This window comes from Echiichthys vipera, assembly GCF_963691815.1.
Source record: "Echiichthys vipera genome assembly, chromosome: 3".
Classification (NCBI taxonomy): domain Eukaryota; kingdom Metazoa; phylum Chordata; class Actinopteri; order Perciformes; family Trachinidae; genus Echiichthys; species Echiichthys vipera.
In genome coordinates, this window is record NC_139828.1 from 4,362,553 (window position 1) to 4,386,074 (window position 23,522).

At 41.8% G+C, this 23,522-nt stretch overlaps 1 protein-coding gene across 1 annotated transcript in view; it reads right to left on the reverse strand.

Moving 5' to 3' along the window:
• Positions 1-23,522, reverse strand: part of gmds (GDP-mannose 4,6-dehydratase) — a 189,605-nt gene that overhangs the window by 160,882 nt on the left and 5,201 nt on the right. Inside the window, exons 2-4 of the mRNA XM_083940494.1 lie at positions 17,327-17,371; positions 15,246-15,333; positions 13,949-14,058 (exon numbers count right to left, since the gene is read on the reverse strand). Coding sequence (XP_083796620.1) covers positions 13,949-14,058; positions 15,246-15,333; positions 17,327-17,371 — 243 coding nt within the window. The remainder of the gene's footprint in view (positions 1-13,948; positions 14,059-15,245; positions 15,334-17,326; positions 17,372-23,522) is intronic.

The window sequence follows — 23,522 nt, forward strand, 5'->3', positions numbered from 1 at the left end:
GTATTAGGAATGACAAAGTTAGGGTGTAATTATAGGCTGTCCACATACTTATGGACGTGTGGTGTATTTATCGTGACTAACCTATTTTTGTCTCATTAAGCGCCTTTAAAAGTTGTTTTTGAAAGGTTATAAATAAAAAGAAGTTAATAATATTGCTATAATTTGATGGCAATTGTACTAATCACAAGTTATTTTGGGCATCTTTTAGGCATCTGTCCTTAGCTCCTTTTCCAAACTTGGGGGCGTGCCAGCCACCATCTACTCTAGGTAATATACCGACTAGGGATAAGTACCTCATAAACTTCAAAATAGCAGAAATATCCCTTTAAAGGCAGTAATTGTGTTGGTGGAAGGGCAACAATGTCACAAAATGTCACAATACAAAGGACAAAGAACGAGAAACGAGGATAACATGGACTGATAACTTGGTCCCGAGGGCCACTGCAGGTGATTCATGGGAGAATGTGACAGCCAAATGATTTCCAATGTGTTCAGAGCCAGAAAGACGAACAGATTGGCGTTTATTGTGCGTGAACATCGCGCTCTGTCTCTGAGAAAAAAGGCCTGTTTGTTCGGCTGACAGCAGACAACGGCCCAACCCTTAATACAGGTGTGACAGCCTGATTTAAAGCTTCAATTAAATACACACATGCAAAGGCAGCAGCCTACACACACACACAAACACACACACACAGAGACACACACACACAGACACACACTCACAAAGAAGCTACAGATAAAAAAATAAATTCCACACTGTACAATAACACCTTTATTAAGTCAAACGAATGACTAAAAACAATTACACTTGTCTAGATTGCCATCTAATGTCGTAACTCATCTCGTCTCTGCCCTCCATTCAAACTCTCCTCCTTTTGTTTTTTGTTCCCCTGATCATCGCTCCGTGATGTGGTCCAAAAAACAAGTGAGATCACAGCTCATTACAGCAGGATTTTGTAAAGATCGCAACCCTCAAATTACCCAACAGACAGCAATCGTACGCGGAGAACATGCAGTGCACCCACGCTCGCTCTAAAACCAAAATAACATAGGGAACGGTGCCTTCTGGAATGATTACAGATTATGACACTCTTAAAAGGGAATTTACAGATTGTGAAACAACAATTACGACGCCCTCTTTCACCCCTAATTGGAGACATCATATTATTTTCGAAACAGTGAGAAACAATAGCAAGACCGGGATACGACTGCAGGTCACGCTTCGAAAGAAAACTCCAAACAAACGGCTGAATTACACAAACATGTCATTAGCAGGGGAAGTGTCGGGGTGTGTGTGTGTGTGTGTGTGTGTGTGTGTGTGTGTGTGTGTGTGTGTGTGTGTGTGTGTGTGTGTGTGTGTGTGTGTGTGTGTGTGTGTGATGTGAGCACACAGCGGAGAGTGGGCAGCAGCAGTCAGGACTTGTGTTCACAGATTAGCAACAATGTTTACTGTGAGTAATGAGCTTATGTCACTTATGGAAGGATTGAGCGAGGCTGCATCTTTTCACTCTGTGTCCCTGCCAAGTCTGGGTGTTTGGGGGATACAGTGTAATTATGAGGCTGCGCCGATGACAGCAAAGGGAGATATTATGACTGATTTCCATCGTGAAATAATAATAATACAATCTAGGTGCAGTTTGGCAGCCTACGCTCGATGCAAACAAGTGAAAACAGACCGAATAAATGCACACATCATCTTCACTAAGCCGTTCTGTGTGTGTGTGTGTGTATAGTCAGTGAGTCTGCTCACAAAAAATCCCTTTGTACACACGATAAAATGTCTGTGTAAACACCATTGTGCGTTCACACTAGAGAAAAATACCTCTACGGCCAGATCTCTATGTCAACTGCGCCGTATCTGTGTTCACTGTGTAAACTCATTTAGACTGAAGTGAGCGGTCTGTTCACACAGGTGTTTTTGTCACAGGTGTGATTTATCCTCCCTCTTCGTGGAAGCACTAGTAGCAGCGCTAACTGACAACTAATACCGAGTTAATATTACAATGCATGTGTGCAAAGATCTAAACGCAACATAAACTGTAGACACGCTGCCTCCGGGTGCAGTTGTTTCCACAACACAGCGGCAGCTAAAGCCCAAGAGTTCATCAGTGGAGCCACAGTGTCAATAAGAAAACCAAACTCTATATTTAGTACTGCAGATTATATTTACCTACAGACGTAAACTGAAATATCATGGGAAATGTTTGAAAATATAACAGATGTGGTTGTTTAATATCGAAGGCAAGAACTGAAGGACTGGGAAATATCGAGGATGGCTATTCAGTGAATCACCTGCCTGAAGTTTTGTCTCTCAGAGGCTGTCGAGGACTCAGCATAGGAAATAGAGTGAAGATACTGGTGTCATATAAAACAAGACGATCTAAGGCAGGGCTGCCCAACCCTGCTCCTAGAGGGCCACTGTCCTGCATGTTCTAGGTTTCTCCCGGCTCTAACACACCTGAGTAATGATTTTAAAAACCTGTGATGAGCTTCGGCTGCTTGATAACGAGCACGAGCACATCATTAGACTCAAGTGTGTTGGAACAGAGAGAAACCTACAACATGCAGGACAGAGGCCCTCCAGGAGCAGGGTTGGGCAGCCCTGATCTAAGGAATCAATTGGCACCAACCATAGAGAGGGTGGAACAATTAGTTTAACATTAACTTGAAATTGTGATAAGTTCTGATAACTGCACATTTTTCCTGAACCGTTACATCGAGTTAATGATAAATGACGAGTTGACTTAATGATAATACACACATATATGTACATACACATATATGCACATACATATCTACAACAGTGATCGCATTCATCATGAAATAAATACTCGAAAAGGAGCGAGAAGAAGTTAAACTTATGAACTCCCACCCCTTATCCTTCTTTATAACTTATAAGAAAAATAGAAATGAGCTTCTTAGCCCAACAGATTTCTTATGTAAAAAAATAAAATAGAAAACGCTTTGCCGAGTGCTAAGCAAAAAATATATATATATATTTATATATTTGCATGTGATATCCTCGACGCACAATAAAGTAGCACACATATAGCTATACGTGTGTTTACCAAAAAATTAATACGTGATTCAGATACACACAGAACGATATAGAGAAAAAATATCCACCCCCATACTTCACAGTACACCCCATCACACCCTTATGCCCATTATAGCACTTAGTGGTCCTGAGTAACTTCCTCCCTGTACCTTGTAAAGATCACATCCTTATACCTCAGTTTAAACTCTTTTATGTTTGGACATTCCTTTAATTCTTTATGAAATCTGTTCCAAAGCCTCGCCCCGCTGACTGAAACACACAAACCTTTCCTGATCGTACGCACTAGTGGAATATTGAAATGAATTGTCCCTCTCAAATGGTGACCCCCTTCATATATGCTGAATAATTTCTGTATGTTTGTAGGTAATAAATTACCTTTAAACATAAGTTGAGCCGTTTGATAATTGACCATATCTGTACATTTGAGTAGGCGTGATTGCAGGAATAACGACGGTTACCACGTTGCAAACGATACAAACAAGTGACTGGATGACCTGACTGTTAATATCTGCTTGTTGATATATTATCACCATCTCCGTAGTACAGTTTACACAAATGCAGTGTTCTTGTGTAGTCGGTAAAAAGGAAGGCGATCCCTATTGTTTTTGGCTCAATCGCCATTTTGTTCGGTGATAGATAGTGACGCAACACACCTCACATAAAAATATACAAGATTATTACTTTAACTGGATTAGTTTGACAGGGTAAGTGCTGTCATTAGCTACATATGTTATTGTTGGTTACATCTTCTTAACTAATGTAAATCCAAGGGTTTCCAGTTGGGGACAATGGTGTGTTGCTGTTTGAGGTTCTTACGTTGCTTTGGGCTTCTAACATTTAGCAGACAGAGATATTTATAGATGTTATAATTTATAGATATAATAGTGAGTAGTATAAATAGTGGCTAAATGCCACAGATACCTAGACTCTAATTATAGGTTGGGTCTAATTATAAAGAAAAACACAAAGACAGACTACTTGGAATTAGCTGATGAAGAACCACTTGAGCCAGGACACACAACCAGCAGAGCTCCAGATAAATCATTACATCCAGTGTGGAGCTGATTATTGTGCCACATATATCCCCGGAGGACATAGCAACAAGAAGATTGATGAGTTTGATAAATATTTAGTGTAATCCTCGGTTACTGTCTTCTCACCTCAGCTGTCCCGTCTTACCGACACCAAAGTAATTAAGCGCACAAAGCCCTGTGTGCTTATTGTGGTTAAGTTATTGCGTCGACAAACACCCTACGGCCTACTGTCAGTGACTCACAGCAGAGGTGACAGTGGAATAAATAACATGCAGCGAGAAGGTAAGAGGCAAGTGAGCAGGGGAGGGAGAGGGGCGGAGACTGAGGAGTGATGGTAACAACTAAAATCCAAGTTCTTTAAAGTTGAGGCACCATTTTACCACTTCTGATATCTTCCCTGTCTCACTTTAGAATATTTTCTTCCTCTTGTTTCCTTTATTTCTACTATTTTTACTCAATTGACTTTAAAAGTGGGGCAGTGGGTCATCCTCCATTTGAGAGTTCGGCGGTTCGATCCCCAGCTCCCCCGGTCCACATGTCGAAGTGTCTTTGGGCAAGACACTGAACCCCAAATTGAGAGGAAGAGCTGTGACCATGAACCATGCCTCCTGTAATGGGACAGACTGACCTGCAGAGGGCCTCGTCCGGACCTGAAGTCTGAAGCTAAATGCTTCGATTATTTTGTGGAATAACAATAAAAACATTTCATGTATAAAATGCCAATTACAGTTTTCCAGAGCCCAATGCAGCACCTTCAAAACTCTGCGCAGAATCCAAAATATTCTGTTTATTGGCACAAGAAAAGGAAACGTAGCAAATCCACAGAAAAGGTTTTTGATTATCAAAATGAATTTTCTGTCAATCGACAGTTCATCAGCTAATCCTTTCAACAAAATTAGGATTGCTATCCTCAGTGATTCATCAGGTACTTTTCAAATAATTAACTATTAAAACATTTTGTCTATAAAATGTCCCAAAAAAAAAAGTGAATCTCAAGTTCCCGGAGCTCAAGATGACACCGACCAACAGACGATCACATCGAAACAGCTCATTCTTGGTGTTTTTGCTGATCAATTAATTGATCAGCAAATAACTGTTATCAAAATTGTGATTCCTTGTGTTTTTTTGTTCTTGTATAATCTTTAAAGCACAGATATTTAAAAAAAACCTAGATTACTTGAGTTAAATGTTCTTATAATTCTGTTTTTCTTGTTTATAAAAAAAAAGAATTGAAAAAGAACGACTTGTGATGACGTTGGATCCTATGAAAACCCATGTGAGTACCTTTTACTCCCAGAGTGGGACCGGAGCCGTGACTGTAACTGTCAGGGGAGTGGTGCACAGCGGCTCACTGCTGCCATCTGTAAACAGCAGGTGAAACTGCATCGGCACTGTTTACATTGGCTTCTGTTTGTCACACCAACAAGACAGTTTATCTGAAATACTTGGGTTTGATTTCAGATTCAGACTTTGATGCAATCATATTTAGCTTTGTGATAGTGTTTATTGACTCAGTCTGTTTACTTAACAAACCTCAAAATGCCCCCTCCTCCACCTCCTTTCCCAAACTGCATGTTTCCATGTGTTACAACTTTGCTGGAAAACAGAAAAAGAACTGACTCATGAGTGGAGCAACGAATCTGACCCACAAAAGCACGACCACAAAACATTCCCTGACTCTGAACGAGGAAAGTGCAGACGTGTTTGTCTTGGCACAAAAGAGGCTATTCTTAAGCTAAAGTTCACTTTCGATCCGGGCCCAGGCAGGCCGCCGCGTACGACGAAGGCCTAACCTTTAAAAACAGGGAGCTATTCTGACCGCCGACTGCCAGGCCACCGACGCAACACACGGCCCTGTTTCTTCTCATTCAATAGGCGGGACGCACGAGAAAATGTGGGCTCAGAGATTATACTGCATCTCCATTTGGCCAAAACCACCAGGATTCTGATCCTGAACGGCAATTTTCAAAACAATGGAAAACATGGCACCTTAAATACACACAAACCGCACACATTCAGCTAATGAGTCCTGAGAGACGGAAAACACATACTTCAGTGGGGAAAGCGCTAATTTGGTTCTAGGCGAGTCTTTATCCCGGTGAGGTACACGCTCCACCGCAGCAAGCGTGCCACTGAAGGCTGATTGGACGGGGGTAATGTAAACCCCAATCAGAGGGTGAGTAAACCTAGCCAATGGGCTGTTACAGACGCGAGACCGCTCATCATTCACCGAGGGGTTCGCCGGGTTTGTATTCATTCACTTTTTAAAGTTAATCTAATTGTTTTTTTTAGTCAGAGAAAGTGAGGAATGGAGAATTGGCATTTCTAAAATGATCTTTTACATCCTATGAAACTGTTTCCCTCAATATTTCAATTTTTCTTCAAGGTAGGAAAAGAAGTCGTATTTTGAGCCTGGTGACGAAGCTTTTATGAGAAAATCTAATGATTGTTTTTACACGTCAAGTGTTTACAAAATGATAATCAGCAATGTCGGAGATAGTATAGAGAGATAGAGAGATAGATAGATAGAGAGAGAGAGAGAGAGAAAGAGATAGAGAGATAGATATAGAGAGATAGATATAGAGAGATAGAGAGATAGATATAGCGATAGATAGATATAGAGAGAGAGATATAGATATAGAGAGATAGATATAGAGAGATAGAGAGATAGATATAGCGATAGAGAGATAGAGAGATAGAGAGAGATACAGAGATAGAGAGATAGATAGAGAGATAGATAGAGATAGATAGATATATAGAGAGAGATATAGATATAGAGAGAGATATATAGAGATATAGAGATATAGAGATAGAGAGATAGATAGATAGATAGATAGATAGATAGATAGATAGATAGATAGATAGATAGATAGATAGATAGATAGATAGATAGATGGATAGATAGATGGATAGATAGATAACTTTATTCATCCCAGAGGGGAAATCAGATCATCGTAGCAGTAATCAAAAATACAAACTATAAAATACAAAATATAAGCTACAATAAGACAACAGTATCTCAAAGTTAAAACACTATATTATAATATACTCTGTGGATTTTAAGGTGCAAGAAGAAGAGAGAAAGGTGCATTTTGAATGACAGTACTATGTTTAATATGGTCTGATGGGTTTTAAGAGGACGTTCTAGCACCAGTTTAGGGTCTTTGTTTTCTCATGCAAACCATGTAAGCTTTTGATGAACTAATGAAAAGCAAACTTGTTTTAAGCCTTGTGCCGATGCATTCATGAGTTAAAAGACCTAATAAACAGGTGATTCTGTGTTTGCAACATTTTTGACACTTAACTGTGAAAGCCATGTTTCTCCAAAACATCCTTTTTTTTAATGATTTGGGACAAACAGCGTCTCCGTGTGCCAAAGTGCAAATCAAACCACTGGAAGCTTTAGTTTGTTCCAGCCTCCGTCCAGTTGCTGAACTCGAATTTAACACTTTAATTTTCTCAGATTCTTTTTTTGAGCGGCTGTGTTGGAATATCAAATGTCTCTTATGTTTTAAGATATTTACGAGTGGTTTTGTGATGTTTTTATGTGACGCAGCAGACAACACTGTGACCGAGAACATCTCCCCCTCAAGGACAATTAAGTTTACTCTACTCTGCTCAGCTTTGAGATGATGCACTTTTGAGACAAGCTGATACAGTTTTAGTTCAGTGCCTGTAGCAGTCATTACATAAAGTTTAAAAAAGGGTTTTATTAACCTAACAAATAGGAGACTTGGCATCTGCTTAACTATCCCCGCTGTCCTGTGAAAACGATGTTTCCCTAAAATGTCAACAATTCAACGTTTTAAAGCTTTGCAACAAAGTACTCTTGATATAATCTAAAGGTCTTTTTTCCATGACCCAAGAAGACTTAAGAAAAGTGCATTTCTTACACAATAATGATCGGTTTAACCGGCCTAAGAAGCAGGGACGTTTTGCCATTTATTTTTACTTAATCAGCCTCAGATGAATGATCCCAGCCCATAAAGGAACATTTAATGCAAACAAAAATCACCAAATCTGGAAACATGTGTTTTTTCACTGGAACACAAACTTATGCTTTTTTGGGAGCAGAATTGAAAGTGTTGTGTGTGAAAATGCCTCCTCAACAGTTACAGGAACAGGAAATTGTGGGGCTTAACACATTACAACCTCCCCACGCAGTACTGGATGACACACAGGGAGTCAAAACAACTGAATCACATCACTAACAAACTTACAAGGATTGCATAACATGCCCACAAACCGTAGTAAGCAGTGGCATTACCGCCTGAGTATGAGAGTAAACTGCTGGCAGGCTGCACAAAAGCCGCTTCAGGCCTATAAAGGCATCAACACGGCGAGCAAACAGTGCAGAGCTTTGTGGGGAAACGGGCGTGTTAAATCCTGTGTGTGTCTCTGGCGTGGGAGCTTCAGCAAACCCGGATGGGGGACAGACCAAAGGGTAGCAGAGAGAGCGCGAGCAGTAAGAAGATAATAGCATGATAATAAGTCCTTCTGAGGAGGAATTCGGATACGGATAATGAAGGATATACGGCAGATGAAGGAAGTCTGTCTCCTGGATGCAATCTGCACTTTTGTCTTTAAAAGCCACAAACAATAATAAAGTGGAAACTAAGTGTTGCTTCATTAGATACGCCCCCTCACCTCCCAAAACTCTTTCCACCTTATCCGTCTCTTCACCCCCCCCTCCTTCGTGCCATGTCATTTTCCCTGTCATGAGCGAGGCGTGTTAATAATTCAGCCCGTCTCCCCGTGTGTCTGCTGTGACAGCTGCAGGTGGGAGAACTCGCACGGAGCGAGCGACGTCGAGGGGTTTTGTTCGCGGCCTTTCCTGTGAAGCGCTTCAGTGGGAGAACACAATGGGGTCGTGTTGGACCCTCAGATGCAGAACAGATTAACAGTGAGCGGCCTGGAAGCACTTCCCCATTTCGGGTTCGTTGTTCATGCATATTTCAGGAGCGCACTTTCCAAAATATTAGCCCATTCCTATTATTGTCGGAACGCTGCGTAATTCATGAGTGTTTATTTTTCTATTTTTTTTAGGGAGATCGGTCGCTCGTTTTCTGTCTGGTCCGTTAACCCGTCAAAACAGTGAAAACAAAGACGTCAAATCCCTCCATATGTTCATGGTGGTCCTTATTTTTAGCACTTCACATCAATGCTCTGGTTTGGAAACACAAAATGAATGCTTTGACCATGGAGTCTCATTTGGAGCCCACTAACTAGACACATTACCTGCTCTGCCACATAAGTCCCAACTGACCTCACAGCTGTCACTCAAGCTGCATTCCTGAAAGTTTCTGACCAGACACAGAAGAAGAAGTTCTGGATGAAACTGTGGGTGTGGTTGGTTGGTACACACTACAGAGCCAACTGGGACGGACCAACTCATTAGTCTGTTAGGTAACTTTACAATGCTACGCAGTTCTGATTAGCATATTGGTTCCTTTTAGGCGTTTAGGTGTTGCCAGCGTGACAACAACTTTTAAAAGTTAGTGTTGAGAATACAGGAGAAAGATTTGTCTTTATAGTGGTTTTATAAATGTAATCGCTCTTTTGGGTGCGGCAAGAGGAACAGCTTTCAGATCCCAGTGCAAATGTTTTTGAATGGCAAACAACAACAAACATAGACTGAAGCAGAATATGTTGGTAGATAACAAACATGGTGTTGGAAATTATTATTGGGAATGTTTGACTCACAAACAATACGCAGCCACTACTGTTCTCTGATTCTACAAATAGTATAGTACTAATAATATTAGTGCATCCAGATCTTTATCTGCTACTGTGCAGAAACAACAGGTTTAAACTAAATAAATAATAATATAATAATTTAAATAAAAAAAGAAGAATTAAATTCAAATGTCAAACTTAGGCTGTACAGAACAGTTCAGAGTCTGAATGTTAAAATAAAATGGTGACCATGGTTAACATCTGCTAAACACCAGCATGTCGACACTTAACTGAGTTATCATGCTAACGTTAGCATTTAGCTAAAAAAAAACATGAGTACAGCCAATGGTGTGTCTGTAAACTCTTTCTTCTGTTTTTTCTTTTAAATACACACTGAACACTTTCAATCCATCCCCACAGCGTAAACGAGTATTATAATAAACTGTTTTTGGCACCTTTCCTGTAGCTAATGATAACATATTTTAAATATTACTTTAGGGAAAGACGCCTGAGCCAAGAGATCAAACTCTTCACACATAGAAAAGACAGAATATTCTTGTGTTTTGATCGTGTGCTTTTGATACTGCAGCTGGCTGCCTTTCTGGCCCTCCAGTGTCCGTCCCCTATTCCCTGTCCGCCTCCGCCCCTGCAGCATTAGAAATAACCTTCACTCTGTTCTCAGTGATGACTCTCTACAGCGGAAACCAGCACCCACACACACAGACACCCCAACTCAAAGCAGTACTACAACTCAAAGAATTCAGAAGGGATTCCTTGTGAGGCGCTGGGAGCGGGGAGAGGACTGATGGGAAGGAAGAGAGAGAGATGCCGAGTAGCCGGCGTGAGTGATCTTTTCCTCTGTGGTGGGACGGACTGGAAATTGCTCCACACCGCCGCTGCCAGTAATCGGCCGGCTCAGCTGTTCGGAGCGGGCAGCATGTGGTGAGGAGCTACCAGAGCGGGGTTTATTGGTGTGGAAACAAATAAACACAGAAGAGCTGCGTACAGGTAGAGGGATTTTCTATCACTCAGAGTGTGTGTGTGGCCTGAGGATGATCTGCCATGTGGGAGGTGGGAGGTGGGAGGTGGGAGCAGAGTCACGGCCTCTGACCACAAAGGATGTGGAGAGAGGAGTCATGGTCCTTCTCCCTTATTCTCCCACTCTCTTTTTCTCTGTCTGTCTTCCTTTTCTTCTGTCTTTCCTCTCTCTATTTTCTTAGCCAAACTTTTATGCTATTTTTATCATTGAGCAATCAATCTTTTATTCCTTTAGCCTTTACAAATGAGAACCAAAGTGTTTGTAAACCCAACATCTCACATAAAACTCCTGGGTTTGCATCAAAACCCAAATATATGATGCAATAAAAACAGCAAAAAACAGTAAATCCTCACATTAGAGAAGCTAGAACAAGAGAATTTCTCACATTTGTGTTTCAAAAAACACTTAAACGCTGAGTCAATTATCAAAACTGTTAATTTTCTATCAACAGCAGCAAACAGCTTATCAAACAGGCTAAACTAAACCCACTGTACACTACCTGCCCAACGGACAGAGTTAGCAACTAGTTGGTGAAGAAAGTGAAGCATTTAGCAGCTAAAGACTGAGACATGTCTCTCAGAAGTCGGTGGTGGCGACCAAACCAGAGCTAAGAGTGATATACTGGACTTACATTCATCACATGGACACAAACATGACTCTGAATGAATGATCGCTTCACTCTGACTTATAAATAAGCAACTGTTTGCTGACAGTTAAGCCATAACCACTTTATCAGGCAGGTTTGTTTCGGTGATTCTTCGTCTTGAACCCGCCCCGTGTGAAATAGCGTGAGCTCGGCTGAGTCGTCTGGTTTGCGGGCTACCTACAGTGCCTGTAGTGTCATTTACAATATAGGTAGGAACTTTCTCTAAGGAGACAGGTGCTGCGTGAACGAGGAGCACAAACTGTTTTTGACCACTATGCTAGGTGAAATGTGTGGCTGTATAGAAATTTATGGACAAGGGTTATATAGATTCTTCCATGTAATGTGTTGAAGATCATTAACAGGGAGCAATAAATATTCCATCAGAGCAAGAAGCAGAAGCTGTCTCAGTCTCTGCAGCCCCTCAGTGGCTTTAACTTCAGACTTATGCTGGTTTCAGAATACCTTGCACATCTCTTTCATGAGAAAAGTGTGTAGGAGAGAGGAGAGTAGGTGAAAAGCGGCAAAAAAAACGTAGAAAGGTACATTTATGGCACATTTATTCCTTCATTAGGCAAATGAAAGATTTCTGAAAATGAAACTTTTTTATAATAACTGAGAAAAGGGAAAAATATAGAAAAAATAATGAACTGTGATTAATTTCAGCTCATACCACACCCCAGAGATGTGCAGCTGACCTGGCTCTTCCAGTTTTACTGCGGGAGTCAAAGACTGAAATCAAGTTTAAATCACTGATGAAATGGTTGGATTCAATAAAGACAACTACTACTATTGAAAAGCAGCGTCTCATGTTCACATTACAAATGGCCTTATTATCTATGATGTGACTAAGCTCTTTGGCTCCATGTCCCACCCAAAACGCCATGGTGAAGGAGGAGCAGCGCTGCCTGGAGACTGTGTGTCAGATCCCAGTGTGGAGGGGCAGGAGGAGGAGGAGGAGGAGGAGGAGGGGGGAGCGGCGCCGAGGGATCTCTTGGGATCACCGCGGAGCTCCAAGACAAAGGGGACATTGTGGCACAGACTGACCCATCCAAGAAAACGTTACTTCCTGTCCCATCAGCTCCAGCATCCTCCTCACATGAGCTGCTCGCTTCCCAGAACTGAGAGAGCGCCCTTTTTAACATCGTCTGCTGTAAAACACTCGCAGCAGATCAGCACACATGCACACACACTCCAACACAGGGAACTATATTTGCGGAGGAACCGCCAACCACCGAGTTTCAACTTGACAAATAATGATTTTAATAGACGGGAAGGTTTTTACATTTTCTACATGCTATAGTGGAAACATAAGTCAGGCAAGAGAAAACGGAGGTGTGAAAGATGTATGTTTGAGCTCATTCATTACAGGTCTTACATACCTTAAATTACTGCAGAGAGAGCGTAACTTTCTCTGCAGTCACTGGCTACAACTCTTGTTAGTCAAATAAACCTGAAAACTTGTGAAATCTGCTCGACTTTCCAGGCAATCCTCCTCAAGTTCAATCAATCAATATTTCTTTTAAAGGGGAACTTTACACATATGAAAGTATCAGAAATGAAAGACATGTGGAGGTCTGGAGAGAGCTCAGACCCCTGTAGCCCACTCCTCATCTATGCTTGAGGATCAGGGTGTGAACATAGAAAATATGTGTTCGGACATAGAAAATAGAAGGAGGGACCATGCGCGGACATTTAACAACAACAACAATGGCGGCGAAAGGTTCACGTTGGTGTGATGCAGAGGTGGAGTGTTTACTGCAGATTTGGTCGATGAAAAGATTCAAAAACAGTCGACAAGACGCACAAAAACTCTGAGGTCTACGGAAAGATTTGGAAACAAAGCCACGCATCGCCATGACGTCATCAATGCGTGTGACGTGTTACGGCGTGATGACGTATAGGCAGCAAGAAGCATTGGCCGAGACCCAGGTAGTGTGAGTACAAACGGGCCTGGACGGGGGACAAGGACCCTAAAGCACGGGGCACGGTTCGGAAGGACAGTGTGAGTGCGCCCTCAGATGCTGAGACAGACTCAAGACATGTAAAAACAGAAACAATCGCCCGAACCTGTATCATGGTATGTTATAACACTTAACTTTGAATAAAAATAAAATGTTTCCTGTGAATAAAAGTCAATCAAGCCAGAACATCACAAAAAACTATTAGCAGCCTCAACAACCATGTCAATTTACACCGTGAGTCATCAGGTCAGACTTCACTGGAAACCTGTTTATTGTGGACGAGCTTTCAAGGCATAAAACAGAAGCCACATACAACCTCCATTACTCCCGTTCACTGCTATCAACACTGTTATCAGCTCTTTCCATTGTCTGGCTCTTCAAAAACAAACCTGTGAGCAGTGATTCTAGGGAATGGGAAGCAAGTAAACGGGGTTTGTCGGAAATGTGGGCTTCATGTGACTCAGCGCGGAGAGCTGCGCGGAGTAAAGATCCAGGAGAGTGCTGGAGACGTGTGGGTCTGTGGGATCACGCTACCTTGACATGACTCTGTGCGCCCAGGTTGTAGATCTCCGTCGGCTTCACCTGGTTGATGATCTTCACCAGGCACGTGCTGTCGGTCAGATCTCCATAATGCAGCTTCATGTCTGACGGACACACACAATGACACACTCACAGTGATTCCAACATTTCGGTCCTTAACATCTAAACCCTCAGACCAGGTCACGTCAGCTGAGGCCAAAAAATAAAGGAAAGATGGAGGATGACGGACAGGAAGAGGGACTTTCGAGAACTATTGTCATTATTATACAGAGTGGTTTTGCTGGTGTACTGGACAGTACGGACGCACTTCTTGCAGCTGCCGGTCAAACTCTGATGGCTGAGAGATGAAGGCGGTAGACGTTTTAGGTTCTGTAAACTTAGATGCTCATAAATACTCCTTGCTGCTCTTATGCGGGAAAATGCAAAGAAACATTGGTTGAAAAGTCAAGAGAAGCTGTTGCTTTTTTCTATTACTGTTATATATAAATATATGTATGTATAAATATAAACATATACTGTATCCCAAAATTGAGAGTGTGTTTGTTGACTCCTCCTGTCAGGTTATTGTTATTGTTGCAATAAAGTGGATTCAGTCCTGAAAGACGCTCGCTAAACAGGTCGTCCACCACTTTTTAATTAAAAAAATAATACAGTAACATAAAGAGTAACGTAACTAATTACTTTAGATACTAAGTAATAAGTCAAAATAATACTTCTTAATGGGCTAATGAGTAAAACGTTATTCCTGCCCTACAGCTTGAATATAAATATAGACTGCCTGTGTGTGAAAAGGAGTAAACTTGTTCTGTTCAGGATCTGTTCAGGATCTGAAACTATGGGTGGATGTGGAACTTGAAGGATGAACTCTACACTGCGATACTGGTGGTGTAGACCAGTGGGTCCCAGCGTTTTGGGTCTGACGGACTCCGACAGCCCTCTCAGATCAACGCACGTACCTTTACGGATTCCCAATCTATATGAAAAATTAATAACACCATTCTCAACTGTGTATCCATTTCTTTTAGCTAATTATTTGAACTGTTACTGATTACTTTAGCTTTTTATTTCTACACTTTCTATGTTACTTTTAGCTCCGCGTTACTCACATACTGCCTGGTTTTCACGCCTTCTTACGCCACTGTAGCGTTCGGGTATAACAGGTGATATATTCATTTAACCAATTCATAAATTCTGTTTTTAAATGAGTTGAGCTGCGCCACGATCTTTCCAAGTATCCCATGGCAACAGCAGAAATAGCTAGCAATGATGGTGATGTGGACGGGACACTTACTGCCTTCCGTGTGCGTCTGGGGGTTCTGGTAGAGATGCTCAATGCGACCCGTGTTGAAGGAGCTGGAGCGACGCAAAATACCATGAACCTGTGAGAGAAGGAGACACACCGTCTTTCTTTTGTTTCACAGTGACTATGTCGACCACTTCAGTTTGAACATTACAACAGTCATTAGTATGCTTAGGTTACTTTACACACAACTTTCATTTTTATTGTCTAAAGCAGGGCTGCCCAATCCTGCTCCTGGAGAGCTGCTGTCCTGCATGTTTTAGGTTTCTCCCTGCTCCAACACACGTCTAATGATTATCAAACCTGTGACAAGCTTCAGCTGCTTGATAACGAGCACTTCATTGGACTCAGGTGTGTTAGAGCAGAGAGAAACCTGAAACATGCAGGACAGTGGCCCTCCAGGAGCAGTTTTGGGCACCCCTGGTCTAAAATGTTTTCATGATTATTATTATTGAACGATTTAAAAAGACAGAAGCATTCTCTTGGTCCTGCACATAAAACATGTCCGCCTACTTTAGACTGAAACTAGAGGGTCCTCATAGAACTGAAGTTACATCCAGGTAACTACTACATATCCCCAAAAGATTCAGGAAGTAAATGTTGAAACATGTTCCAAGTATTGGACCCTTTGCACTAACTTTTAGACACTTATATACACTTTGGATATCCATCTTCTGCAACAACTCCCTGCTAATTTTGTAGATATCGAAAATGCTCCCACTGACAATTTAAGGAGCTTTTTTAGCTGATTTAAAGCTGGAATATCAGTTGCCTCTGACATTTTTACAGCTCTTCTTCTCAATGCTTCAGGTCAGTGGTACAACTCTCTCAAACACAAGACAAACGACGAGTCATACACACACACACACGTGTTACGTGACCCGTGGGATTGGTTTTCACAGGGCAACAACGCAGAAATCAGGACACCAAAGATATCATAACTTATACAATTCTTACAGTTAGGAAACTTTGACATTGTGTAACTGCTGATATGAAAAAATGGTTAACCCCTACATTCCTAAATGTAACATTTAAAAGATATCTAATGTGATATAATATAGTGGCCTACTTTGATTTACTGTGTTGGACCCGTGCAGTATTTTGTATCACAAAAGTTGATGTTATAATATTGTGTGCCATGGCTCCAGCTCGCTGTGTTTTTACACTGCCTGTGATCTGATCTGTGCTCTGTGTTCTGAGGGGGACGTGCGAGGAAGCTCTGCTCGGGGAAGATAACAGAACCTGATCCAGGGGGAGTCCATTAGTGGGAGAACACTGTGCCCTGACCTCACTTCCTTTATTCACTGTGCACTTCCTGCCTGAATGCCCGCTCCTCTTTAACGCCACCCCTCTCCAACCCTGCACCCCCTCAACGTGCAGCGTGCCCAACCTGGGCCCAGTCCACTTCCTCTGTGCCGTCTCTGAGGCAGGCAGCAGATGGCGAAGCTGACCAGGCAGGCTGAGATGAAGGTGTATGTGCCTGTTTGTGTATGCTGCTACACATGTGGGGGGAAATGAAGTCATTCAGCTACTGTCGGGAACACACAATGCGCACTGGTGCAAAACTTGTTTATGCAAGTGCGTTGTACTGTATGTTTAGTCACTTTTCACGGGTGTGAAACCGGCGCTGAAGCCTTGCGCAGCAGAAACAGCTTGTTAACCTCTGCATCCACCGACAGGCTGTTGACTTTTTGCGCTCCTGAAAACACATCGGGCAGCAGGTGAAAGTTAGTGACCTCACTCGTATGACCGTATAATAACAACAATTTCCTTGTTAATGGTCCGACCCAGGGGTAAAAGGTGAGGGGTTAACAGGCTTGAAGCAGCACAAAGGGTCTTATCAGGGTGAGGTGCGAGTCATTCCGCGTACGAAGTCACGTTACGTCACGATCCCTCAGGAGCGCCCACGCACTGCTGTGGCTGGAAGAAGCTTATCGAGGGAATGTCGCTGTGTGCGTCTGTGTTTGTTGGCAATCACGGGTGTCTGCATTCATTTCTGCGTATGTGTGTGTGAGCTTTCACAGGAGAAATTCTTGGTAACGTTAAGGCCGCAGTCTGGGTTTCTCTCTCACCTCGTAGCCTTTAGCGAGCAGGAACTCAGCCAGGTAGGAACCATCCTGAAAAGACACAAGACAACACCACTTTAAACCTGTCAAATGGAAAATAATATAATAAAAAAACGCTTTAATGTGGTCCAAGTTTGGGATAACAGATAGAAGATATCACAAAGTGAAAATAATTCACACACTCTTACTATAGGACACAAACTTTGTCTTTTGGGGAACCAAAAGAGATACTCCAGTATGTACCGCAACCAGCAGCAGACGTACAAACAGGACAACATGTGGATGTAATAACTGCTATCTTATTATAAAAAGATAAACCTTAAGTTATGTTAATAATCTGTTGTTGTTCATGGCAGTAGTAGATCAGGGCTTCTGAAAGGCAGAGAGATAACGTGTTTTTTATTAATTTTTCTAAACAAATCATCTGCTAAATAGAAAGAAAAGCTAGATTTTTAATATGTATTAATTCATTATTAATAGATGATGTGAGATGGATTTTGATGGAATAGTCCAAGTTATTACCTTCTTATTCTGTGTTATAATAATAAATAGACTATTGATGAGTTAACTGATTAATAATTTGACATAATGTAATTTTAGCAATAGTTTTAATTACATGATTAAAATTTAAGCATCAACTGAATAATCTATTAGGCCAAGGGAGGAAGGAAAATCCATATTACAATAATTATTACATTCCTAGGATGTTTAAAATAATGAATACTCGCAGAGGATCCAGACTGAAAATATTTTGTTTTGATTTAGAATAATCCATTTCTTCAAAACAGAGCAAACCCAACCTCTGCACTTGATGAAGAACAAATGCTGGCTTATGCTTCTACACTTTATATAATATAATATAATATAATATATATTTATAAGTTCCTGTCTGTGTTCAGTGAAGTGTTAGATAGATAAAAATTATTTTATTTTACAAGTGAAAACTGAAAAAAATTGAAACAATGAGACTGAAAAAAGAGAAACGTGTATATGAACGATGGTAAAATAGTGTAAACGTCATCACGGTTCTTTTGAGCGACACTTTCTAATGACGCAAAAGCCGTTTCCTGCTTAATAGTTAAAGTAAATACTCATTTTTTATTATAAATTGACGATTACGCCAACAGATGTCTTAATGTAATGTCATATTGGATGCTTCAGAGAAAAGCTTTTGCAGAAAACGCTATTTTAATACAATTGTTCTTGGTGAAGCTGGCGGGTGCAGAGATTCGCTGGAATTGTTCACTCCATGAAAATTTAACTCTTTCATGGCGTTGCACCACGACCCTCCGGAAACCTCCACACTGCAGCTAAGCACAGCGTCCTGGGATCTTTAGGTGTAACATCCACATGAATCAGGAGCTGTGTGTGCGTGTGCGTATGCTTGTGCCTGTGTGTGTGTGTGTGTGTGTGAGAGCGAGCCCTGTCAATAAGGTCTTGTTCCCCTCACCCATGTTACTCCTCGTCTTTTTTCCCTGCTCAGACTTTCCGACCGCACATTCTGGAACACTCTGGAACATTCCGAGCTAGTCATGGCATTCATCCCTCAATCCCCCTCACATATGCGCACACACACACACACACACACATACACACACACTCACACAATCACACACATAATCTCACACTGCCAGCAGCGCCATGCATCCTCTCCAGGTCTGGGGGTGACCGTCAAGGTGCAGCAGCAGAGGGCAGAGGAGTGAAGGGTTTGGGGGGGGGGGGGGGGGGGGGGGGGGATCAGAGGACACCCAAGAACCTGCGCTCAGCATCAGGCAGGATGGCCATGTTTTGGGCTGCGTTACGGCCTCTTTCTGGAGAGGCTGTACAGGTGGGCGAAGTCTGACATCAAGTAATGAACCCTCCCAAAACTGACAAATACAAGCTGGGATAAAAATCAGGTAATTGTTTGTAAAGAAGGTGAGTAACTTTATCTCTTAGGTGAAGTTCTCAGTGAGTTGCATTAAAGTGGCATCAGCTGATTAATGGCCACTAGAGGGCAGAAGAAAAGAAGCTGACAGCCCTGACAGCCTCGTTGATAGCAGGGTTCCCACTCATTCTACAGGAGTTTTTCCTAAAAATACAGGGGAATAATTGCTCAAAAACATGAATGTAATTTACCCCTAGGCCCAGTTTTGACACATCAACCCACTCGCAGCTCCAGAAAACAGAGTCCCTTCCACTCCGCAGATTGACTGACATGGGAGTCGAAATTAAAAAGAGCTACGTGTCTGGAAAACCCGCTTTGAAGTGTCACACCGTGCAGCTTATCCTACCAACAAGTCCAGTTTCAAACAAAATGAGCACTGACAGGTTTACATAGGCGTTAAAAGGTTAAAATACAAATAAATATTTCCAGGAGAACATCGGTTGCATCCACGCTGCCACCGCGCAAACCCAACGCATGCTGCAGTCTAATATTTTGAATTCATCTGACTTCTTTCTGGCAGCCATTGGTAACTATGAATTGCCCAATGATTATGATTATAAATTTAAAGACATTTGACACCTGCTGGAGTAAAGTAGTCCATACTCTTGGATTACCAGACCTATGGCACTGGAGGATGGTCTACATGCACCCAAAAACGTCCTGACTTGTTCGTATTCCTTTAAACCAATGACCACTGTGTTGGGTGACGCTAAGCCCCGGACGCAGCAGCTGCGCCCTGGAAGAGATAGCAGAAGGGGAGACTGCAATGTGAAATACGTAGCCAGTCTACATTATATATGTCTGCTTTCACTCCTCTCCAAGCTATAAATGTTATTTTTGAGTTTTAAAGGAGGATTGATTTTAAATGTGCATATCAACATCATGCGACAAAAATATGCTTTTGAGTTGATTTACATACTGTATGGAAATAAGTTGAGAATGTAAACAGTAGCTTTAAATCCAAGCAGGTGATTTCTTGATAATATTTCTCTATATACTGTTTATCATGCTGCTTGACTATATTACAGCTTCTTATTCTTTTATTTTATCTCATTTGTATTTCTATCTTGTTCTCTTGCTTTTTTAAACCCTCCAGCTGCTGTAACTTGTTATTTTCCCCAATATGGGATCGATAAAGTTTATCTTATGAACACCCTGGAGAAGATTAAAGCCGTCACATGCGGCTGTGAATAAAGACTTTTATCTCAATTTAAAGTTGCACAGGATTAAAAATGATAAACCTCTAGTCAAATCCTCTAAAGACTCACTAACGGCAAATGTTTTTCTTGTGTTACAGAAATGAATGTATGCCTTCCTGTAAATGTTGTGAAGATAACTTGCAGTTCTGCAGGTTGAACGCTCGGGTTGTGCGGTCGCTGGCACTGATGCTCAACCTGTTTCTGCCTGAACCCGGGAGGGAGGGAGGGAGGGAGGGAGATGGGCACGGGCACTGGCAGCCCCTCGCCCGTCCCCACGGCGTTCAAAGCTTCGGCCGGTGTCATGTTTTCCTGCCCCTGTGCCAGGGTCAAAGCGTTCCACGCCAGACCAATATGGAAAACAAGCCTGAAGAGCTGCAGCTCTGTTTCAAAACAAGAGGCTCCTTTGAGGCCGTATTAGCCCATAAACCCTGGCCTCACCTCGCTGTTTCCTGTTATGGGGAGCTGGGCGCTTCGTGGGAGCAGGGGGTTGTGTGGACTGGACACACACACACACACACACACACTGAACTACATGCCCACCTGCCAGGTCAATGTCACACCTCAAAATCCTAAAAGACTCATTTTGGCCTTTGACACAATATGATCTCTCTACTCTGCACCTCTGAATATAAGCCAGAGTGTCTGGTTCAGCAACGGGAGGGCAACGTTTAATTGAAGTCATATTTAAATACTGGTGCTATGAAAGTGTTAAATTAATCCCCGGAGGATCTGTAAAGAAAACTGTGCTGCATACAGGTATTTTACAACCTCTGAACAGAGTGGGGTGAACTCAGGATTGATCCTTTTCTCCCGTGTGGCGCTAAGCAGACTTTTATTTTCATGTTTTAATGAATCTAACTTCTGTAATTAAAGGAATTTGTGTCATTACACGTTAAATCAGTTGATGATGTTGCAAGTTTTGGGGGATTACAAAGACAAAACTTAATTAGGATTGAAACAGAAGAAGATACATCAAATTACTGCCGATGTAAACGCAAATACTGTATGATTCCTAACACTTGTGATGTTAAATGATTTTAAAAACAATATCTTTGACACTTCAAGGACTGAAATGTGCCAGTGCTGCTGTTTTGACTTTAGCTTGTATAAAATATGGAGGTAGACTCTGTGACGTCACTAGGAGGTTTCTGAAGAAGCAAAATGAAGCTCAATAGTATTCTAATCTCTATAGATCCTGCATGTAAAGCAGAATCTGTAGGCAACGGGACAAGATCTGATCAACTGCGAGCATGCTTTGGACTGTGAACAAACGGACTGTTGTCTGACCACAATTTAGCTTTTCGTTATTATTCATCTGCATTCATAGATCCATTTATAGAGACTCCGTCCCCCAAACGCCGCGTCTCAAGTTGCTATTCGGATCGTAAACGTCGAGCACCGCTTGGAAGAGGAAGTCTTGGCCCGCATATCCGCTGACTACACTGGAAAGCTCAATATATTAGGCGATGCCCCCAGAGGCTTATCTATTCAATTCAATTCAATTTTATTTATAGTGCCAAATCATGACAAAAGTTATCTCAGGACACAGAGTAGGTAAAGACCACACTCTATGACTTATTTATGATTTACAGAGACCCAACAATTCCCCCGTAGAGACGAAAACCTTCACTATAACAGACAGGAACGTCAGACAGACCCAGCTCTGTGGAGGACGCACATCTGTCTGCACCGGAGGGAGGAAGAGAAGGAGAGAGAAAGAGAGAAAAGACAGACAGATGGACAGACAGACACAAAGACAGAGACAAGCAGACTTCCAGTAACTATAATAATATCTATAGTAATGTGAATATGACTTAAATGTTATGGCAGTTAATACAGCAGAATAGTAGTATCTGCCATCAGATAGATAGCTGATGGGTTCTGAGATTGGACGTCCCAGCTCATCCAAAAACGGGTAAAGAGGTGGAGCTTTGTGTGTCTTTTAATATGTTTACAATACTTTTCATGTTTGTTATTTTCTGTATTTTCTGTTGTTCTTTTAAGAGAAAAAAACAGTAGGACTAGAATCCCATTATCAACGGAAAGTGCCTAAAAACGACATTATATAAAACTAGGGAAAACAAAAAGGGGAAGAAGGGGAATCTCAGAAAGAATAAAAGACATGGGTAAACAGTGAAAAACATCAGGAGAGGGTGAAAGGACAGAGGAGAAAAAAACGCCGGTGTTGATGTTCGGCTAAATCAGTCCATGTGTCTGAAAAATGTGAGCAATGTTGGCTCATCAGGACCGCCCCTCCGGGTGCCATCATCAACTCCAATCAACATTCCCATCAACATCATTATCACATCATCATTGTGAGGTTTCATTAAGAGGGGGGATAAGCATCGATCACAGAGGGTGGCAACGTGTGTGTGTGTGCGTGTGTGTGCGCGTGTGTGTGTGTGTGTGTGTGCGTGTGTGCGTGCGTGCGTGCGTGCGTGCGTGTGTCTCTATTCCGTTTTGGGTAAGAATATTTCTTCTAGTGACGTGCAGAGGTACAGAGAAGCAACATTTTATCCACACAATACAAAACAACACTCTTTTAACGCCTTATTCAAGAAAACAAAACCATTTTTTCATGTCTACCCAAGAACAGCCGTACAAAAACGGGCAAAGCTAGGATTTAAACTGAGAACTGATCAACGTAAAACAAGATAACAAATCTGACGAGACATTCGATGCCAAGTCTAGATCCAGTTTTTGATGCAGCAAACACGCTGAGGTTAATATCATAAGTACCCAAAACACGGAGGCCTTAGCTGTGCCCCAAACTCTTAGCTTAGATGGTTATTTTTAGCATAAACTAAAGAACGTCTGCAACAGATTTAGATCAGACCACCGTGCCTGATATGCTACCATGCTACGTCTCTATTCATATAAGCTATTGGAGGAAAACTGAAACCCATCTCCTGCACAACAATGGTGAATAAGGCTATTTAGAAGCCAAACTCAATTTCAGTCTTTGTCAATAAACTTTATATACGTAGGTATCTTAAGACAAGGAAAGAAAAAAATGCAAGTAATAGAAATAACAAAAAAACGACCATCCCGTTATAAAAGCCATAGGGAAAGTTCT